The sequence below is a fragment of the Fringilla coelebs genome (assembly GCF_963513975.1).
Source record: "Fringilla coelebs genome assembly, chromosome: 2".
Classification (NCBI taxonomy): Eukaryota; Metazoa; Chordata; class Aves; order Passeriformes; family Fringillidae; genus Fringilla; species Fringilla coelebs.
Window position 1 is genome coordinate 84,331,665 of NC_140029.1, and position 6,786 is coordinate 84,338,450.

The following is a 6,786-nucleotide window of genomic DNA, read 5'->3' on the forward strand; positions in this document are numbered from 1 at the left end:
TTACATAAGGCAACAAATGCAAAAGTCAGGAAGCTTTAAATTCCACACTGGATAAGTCATCTCTTGTATTATTATGCAAACTACCATTACTTTGTGAGACAAGTCATTAGGGACAACTTAAAATTTTCATATCTATAAATCAAAAACTGATTTTAGGATTAGGAACTGAAGACTGAAATAGATCATTAGGTCACAGGCTGAACAGCAAAAGAATGTTTCTCCCAAGTGTCCCGTTTAGAAAATGCAAGATATGACAGCACCATTAAAAAAAATAATTAAGAAAAATCTCAACGAGGGCTATAGCCCAAAGTTACATGAGACCTGAATAATCACTGCTGCTGGGAAACAATGGTGGTATGAAGATTCACAGGAAGCTGATTGCAGGTGTCCTACAGCTTCTCCTTAGCTCCTGCCTCTTACATCATCTGAAGCAGAATACTGCTCCAGGCTAAGTAAAATAAAACAACAGCTGCACAACTACACAGCTATTCTTTCTGCAAATGAGCAGCTGTAGTAGAAAATTGTCCCTCTGGCAGCCAGAAGGAGTATGATAGTTCTCATACTCTACTAAAATGCACGAACAAATATTCCAAAGGAATTCCAGTAAAAAGTAAGAAAGTTGGCTAAAGCAAGAAATTATGAAGGAATCAAAGGAAAAACTCAGAAAGAAACTGAATACTTCAAAAGAAAGTTGTAATAATGCAATTATCTGTATTTGAAATAATTACAGTTACAAAGAACATTTCTAAGCAAAAATAACAATGGATTGCCTCCAGAAATTTAAGTCAATTACAGAAAGGGAAGCAAAGCTGCAAGAAACCTCAGGTGATTCTGCCAAAACCAGAGACAAAATATGAGTTAGTTGAAGCACTAAAATACCATAAAAGGAATGTGGATAATCTGTGTCTACTGGAGAACACGGAAGTATCCATAGAGCTAGGACTTAATTCACCTCATCACCCAGTAACACTTTAGAATATAAAGGCAAGTGAACCCTTACAATGCTGGTTTTCCCAGCTTTTCTACAAATCTCTTGGGTGTTCCAGTGAAAAGCAATGATCCTTGTTCCTCAGTTCTCCAAGTTACCCTTTTTATACCATTTCAGCTTGAAATAGAAACTGTCCCCAGCACAGACATGAAGCAAGTCTTTTGCTGGGCTTTTCTCTATCCCAGTAGTAGCCTCTAGACAAAACCAAAGCAGCTGACACCAGTGACTTAGGAATTCAGCTCCCAACAAGCTCCTTCAAGTTTACTTTCCCTTACACAGCTTCTCATAGACCTCTACTCAACACAGGACAGGGTTCTGGTTTACTGTCTTTCTTAAAAATACACGTTTTCTTTCACAATAAGAAATCAAGGAAATTACACTCTGGCTTAATTATAGAGATATTTCCTGTTAAGAATGGGTAATTACAGTATCACAACTTCCTTCCAAGTCATCCTTCCACATTCTCATTTAAATAGGGCTACTCCATTAGCTACAAGCAGATAGAGTTACTATGCCACACTCATTCATGAGGCCAACCCTAAATGTGTATCACAACAAAGCTGTTTTAAGCACAATCCACAACACACACATGTACATAACATTTCTATGTTACTGAGCTATCGCTGCTACAGCAGCTTCACTGAACCAACCCAGTGAAATTTACTAAGCATTAACTTCAGGTATTCCTAATATTAATTATCCACCACACATACAACACAAGTACACCTCCCTCTCAGAATCACAAAAAGAAAGAGTGAAATCTGGCAACAAGTTTCCCAGCACTATTTATATTCAAACAACCTAAAGCACTTGTTCTTAGCATCACTATCCAACACTCAACGTGGGGACAAAAAAGCTACCTAGAAAGAAAGGGTTGTACTAATCTCTGTGTGCAAGTTAAACCCACAAACCAGTTTAGCGCTCCCACTGCTCAGACAGGTGTAAAAATGGGGACAAAGTCCTAGTGAAACTAGGTTTTCCATAAAAGAAATTAATGAACTATGCTTTGATGGTTCCAAGGCTATTAAAACCTGATTTTTGTAAAACAAGTAATCCATCACAACAAAAGCAGCATTCAGATTACCAAACAGAATCCTTAACCCAGCTCTAAGGCTGGACCTTCAAAACAGAAGAAAAAAACAGTATCATGGATTCAAGCAGACAGGCTCAAGATGATGTTACTCCATATCACAAGCCATGTCCACTTGTAGATTAGAAGTCTCTCTGCCTCAAACCAAACAACTAAGCTTTGTAACAGGAGAGAAAGCATTCTTTGAAGCATATTATATTTTAACCACCATGAGCTAAGGAAAAAATTCCTTTTTAACTTCCTTGATAAAGATAACCGTCACTCAGGGAAATAGAGGTAACCTAGGATGGAGAGCACTTCAAACTCCACACACTGGGAGAAGCAAGATAAATAAGAATAGGAATAATTAAGTTCACAAGTATCTATGTTGGACTTCCCCCATTTTTATGAATCAACATGAGGCTGAGCTAGTTAAATCTGTTAATGACAGCTCCAGCTTAATGAAAAAAGAATTTCAGCAACGGGACAGTCAGAAATCTTGAGATGTGTACAAGAAATACAGTAACAAGAATGTATGTCATGGTCACAGAACATGCTACAAAACTAAGACTTTATTACAGGACAGTATAGGAAAACTCAACTTATCCACTCACCAGGACACAACCTATAGTAAGTTTTACCTGTATTACCACAATAAGCAATAATCAGAACAATATTAAGGCAGCATGCTGCCTATGAAGACAGGTATATAACTCTGTCATTTACAATGAGATGTCATAGGCCTTACCAAGTTAAACTGTTGTAAAAGGAAGATATGTACAAATTGTTCAGAACTGGGGCTTGAGTCACAGCTTGCGTAAAAAATATTTATTTTAAAGCATACAACCATAAAGGGTATGAACAAAGAAAAAGTTCAAAATACAAGACCATGTGTCATTTCCTCAGGAACAGAGACTTCATAAATATATTAGGGTACAAAACATCTAGCCACGATCTATTTTAACCACTAAAAAGAGGGACTAATTAAAAAACCAAGTTTTCTTTGCTGTGATAAAAATTCTCAGAGATGCAGAAACTAAAACTCCTGACAGTCTAGAGTAGAAAAAGGAAACATAGAATTGGTCTTCTCATCCAGCAACTACCAGACAGCTTTCTAAGGAAGTCCAGGCAACCTTCTGAAGCAGCACCCTGGAGGTCTCCATTAGATTGTTGCCTAGCAGCCCTATCCAGAACATCACCCTTTTACACACACCCCCCCCACCTGAAGAGCAGTTTTCTGGCCAGCTCCATATTCTTTTCAACAAAGCTTATACCACAAAATAATTCAGCTCCTAAATGCCTCATAACTGAAACCGTTCTTTTAGCACAATTACAGCCTAAACCTGACAAAGTTTGTTTTTCAGAAAGCCTCACTTCTGCTGTGTGAAATCCAGTAACATCACAATTTCAGACATATGCCATATGACAAGGTGTTTTCTCTACCTGCCAATAAGTTACTCAAAGCCTAAAGATTTCCTCAGTGTTCTGACACCCTTAGCTAACCAAATATAACAAGACCACTCAGTTACTATCATCTTCAGCCAAAAGATGAAATGAATGAGGGCATACCAAAAGAGTCAGAGGCAGCTGTTCTAGGACTACCCTAAAAAATTAATCACATTGCTCTCAGGTACTTGCAGAACAAGAATTTCTTAAACCTTTAACATGCACACGTTTTGGTGGAAAGAAGAAAGAACTACAGTACAATTAATCCTACTACTATCATCTGGTGTTCTCATTTGGATACAGAGCAATTCAGAAGGTACAAATCCAAGACTCATGAAGATTCAACCTTCTCCTACAGACGTGGGTGGGAGGAAGGGAGAAAGCACACACGTAGAAGGCATAGACACACAAATCTCTTCAGTATCTTTTATTATATATTTGGGAAAGTGAAAGGGGTGGGGGGGGAGGCTGTCCTTAAAAGGCCTATAATGAACAGATGCAACGCAATCAAATATTCAGACCAAGAACTAACTTCCTCAGTCCTGTGACCTTACAGCTTAGTGAAGAAATGCTAATGTGAACTTTGGTGTTCATCATTCTCTTCATAATCACCTGGACAGATCACAGTTGACAGAAAACCTTTTAAGCCTTCCCACCTTTGATCTGTTCTTAACAGAAGCTGAAAAAAGGCCAGACCCTGTATGGTATGTTAAGACCAGGTATTGAAGTTCTAAAGAAGTCCTCCTAGATACATCTTTCAAGTGAAAGAAACAGAGCAGAAAGAAGACTAAGAACATCCTCACTGAGAGAGATTTGACCCTCAATCAGTTGTTTCACATATTTTCCCACATGGAAGATTTACGTGTTGCAGAAGGATTTACGTGTTAAGATTTTCTTGTTACAGAAGGATTTTTTTTTCCCCTGGTAGATTACCTGGAAAATAATGAAGATAACTGATGAGCTATTACTTCCTGAAACTCCTGCACCTCCTCTAGAGAATGGGGGAGTGCTGCCCTAGCACAACGCAAATGAGATCAATTAGCAAGGAAATTGCAGCCCATTCCTCTGCCTGGCCTCCGTGGTTCTCTCTCTCCCTAAGAAAAGGGTATGGGGCAGGTCCTGTCCTTCAGGAGCTTACATTGTCTGGGGCCCTATGCATAAGGAAGACTGGCAAGGCCCCTTTAGGAGAGCAAATATACTGAACAGCCTCTCCATCGCCACGTCCCCGACCCTCCGCCCCCGCCCTCGGGCTATGCCCTCTGCTGAAACCCCGAGCTCCTCCGCCTGAGGAGGCTTCCCGTACCCACGAGGCCGGTGGGATGGGCGGCAGCCCCGCAGCGGGACCCCGGCACAGGCCGGGCAATCCCGCTCCTCGGCGGGACGCTCGGGGAGATCCCTCGGGCCGCCGTCCCCTGCCGGTACTCACAGTCCAGGTGCTTCTTCTTGGGGCCCATGACCTCGTGGGTCGTGGCCTTGCACACGGTTTTCGAGACGGCCGAGCCGGTCACGCTGTGCTGCGCCGCCGTGATGCGGTCGGTGAGGCTTTGGCCGGACATGGCGGGTTCGCTGGCGGCGCTGGAACCGAGCGCGGCTCCGCTCCCTCCTCAGGGGCCGGGACGGGAGGAGTCGCTGGGGGGATGGAGCTGCGCGGGCTCCTCACCCCGCCGTGCCGCAGGCGGCCCCCGCTCCGCCCTTAGGGACGGACCTGTCACCCGAGCAGGGACCCCTCCTCCTCCTCCGCCCGCCCCCCTCCCCCGGCCGCGGTCCCCTCCCCCGGCCGCGGTCCCCTCCCCCTGCGCGCCCGCCCGGCCGGGGACAGGGACACGCACTGGGCGCCGCAGGAAAATGGCGGCGGCCGAGCTCCTCCTCGGGCCTTGCCGGGCCTCTCCCGCGTCACGTGACCGCCCGGCGCCCCGCCCGCGTGACACGCGCCGCCCCCCTCAGCCCGCGGGCGGGGGCAGGGGGCGGGAGCCGCTCCTCAGGCCGGGATCGCCTCTGCCGGGGTCCCTCCGTCCTGGGCTGCCTCCTCTGCCCCTGGCGGCCCTTCCCCCTGGGGAGGCTCCCGTTCCTCTGGGCAGGCTCCCCTCGGGAGATTCGGTGAGCCCCTGTTCGGGTTCAGCGCCGGGTAAAATCTCTGTGGAGCGAGTGGGGGGTGTCTCCGCCCCTGAAGGAAGTAGTTTTGTATTTCTCAGCCTGCAAAGTTTTTGTGGGAACTCCTTTGATGTCACCTTAGGCTAGGGAAAGCTCAAAGGGAAAAAAATCTGTTCTTAGGCAGCGAAGGATTCGGAGCCGGCTGGTTGCTGCGATCGGGCTCCTCTTCGATATTATTTTTACTTGAAAGCTCGCCAAAACTTTCTCGAATCTACATCACGTCTAGCATAAAAATACTGGTGGTTTTCAGGTCTTTCACTGTTCTGAAACACACTCCCACTGTTCTGCTAGTCAGCTAATGCTTCTTGGACCTATTCGGTGTCTCCGTCCTCGTCAGCCTGGGACTTTGTACGAAGTTACTCTGTTTCTGTTCATAAAAATCAGAAAAAATTTCCTGAAGGTGCCTTCTCCCAGCCTGGTACCTACAGCTGTAAACCTGGCTACAGAAAGCTGTGTGACAGTGACAGACAGTGAGGAGAGGCTACTTGGCGTCCTTAGCTCCCACCGCCCCTTGCCCAAGTGCCGCCCCAGCCTCCCGGCTCCCTGCCGCTTCCCTTACTCCTTGCCACAGCGCTCCTCTCCTCCTCCCCAAACACACAGCAGTGAATAACACGGCAAAACCACAGGATTCCAGCAGGCAAAGTTCTTCCTCTCCCAGAAGTGCCTCCTGAGGAGCTGTCTTGTAAGTGTCCCCCATCCATGAAGCCACTGAAATTTTTATTGGGCAACTTAAAGAGAAGCAGTATACAAATGATGCTCAGCTCTGTCTGCCTGACAGGATGTGTAAGTAGGATTATCTGTTTATAATGCCTAAGGAAAACTGGTGTCAGAGGAAGAACATCTGGTGAAAGCTGAACCCAAATAATGCCATTTGTGTGTGTGTGTGTGTGTGTAAGGAAGGCTAGCAACATGTAGAACTTGCTTTCTTCATAATGCCAAGCTCTTTGAGGATATCGCTATATTTGTATTTCTTAGCTCTTCCTGAACTGCTTTAGGACTACCAAATATCCAAGCTGGGGAAATTAATCACTGATGTATACAGCAGCAGTCTCTGGCATAAGACATCCTTAGCATAAAGCTTCACACTATGGAAGCACAGGGGCTGCTATAGGCTACTGATACACCAATACAC

The 6,786-nt window shown here is 45.2% G+C and overlaps 1 protein-coding gene across 4 annotated transcripts in view; it reads right to left on the reverse strand.

The window, feature by feature from the left end:
- The window catches only part of PICALM (phosphatidylinositol binding clathrin assembly protein), a 65,056-nt gene extending 59,842 nt beyond the window's left edge, over positions 1 to 5,214 (reverse strand). For all 4 annotated transcript variants that reach the window (XM_084225993.1, XM_084225994.1, XM_084225992.1 and 1 more), the window contains exon 1: positions 4,930 to 5,214. In XM_084225993.1, coding sequence (XP_084082119.1) covers positions 4,930 to 5,059 — 130 coding nt within the window. In that variant the 5' untranslated portion in view covers positions 5,060 to 5,214. The remainder of the gene's footprint in view (positions 1 to 4,929) is intronic.
- Positions 5,215 to 6,786: the final 1,572 nt, after the last annotated feature.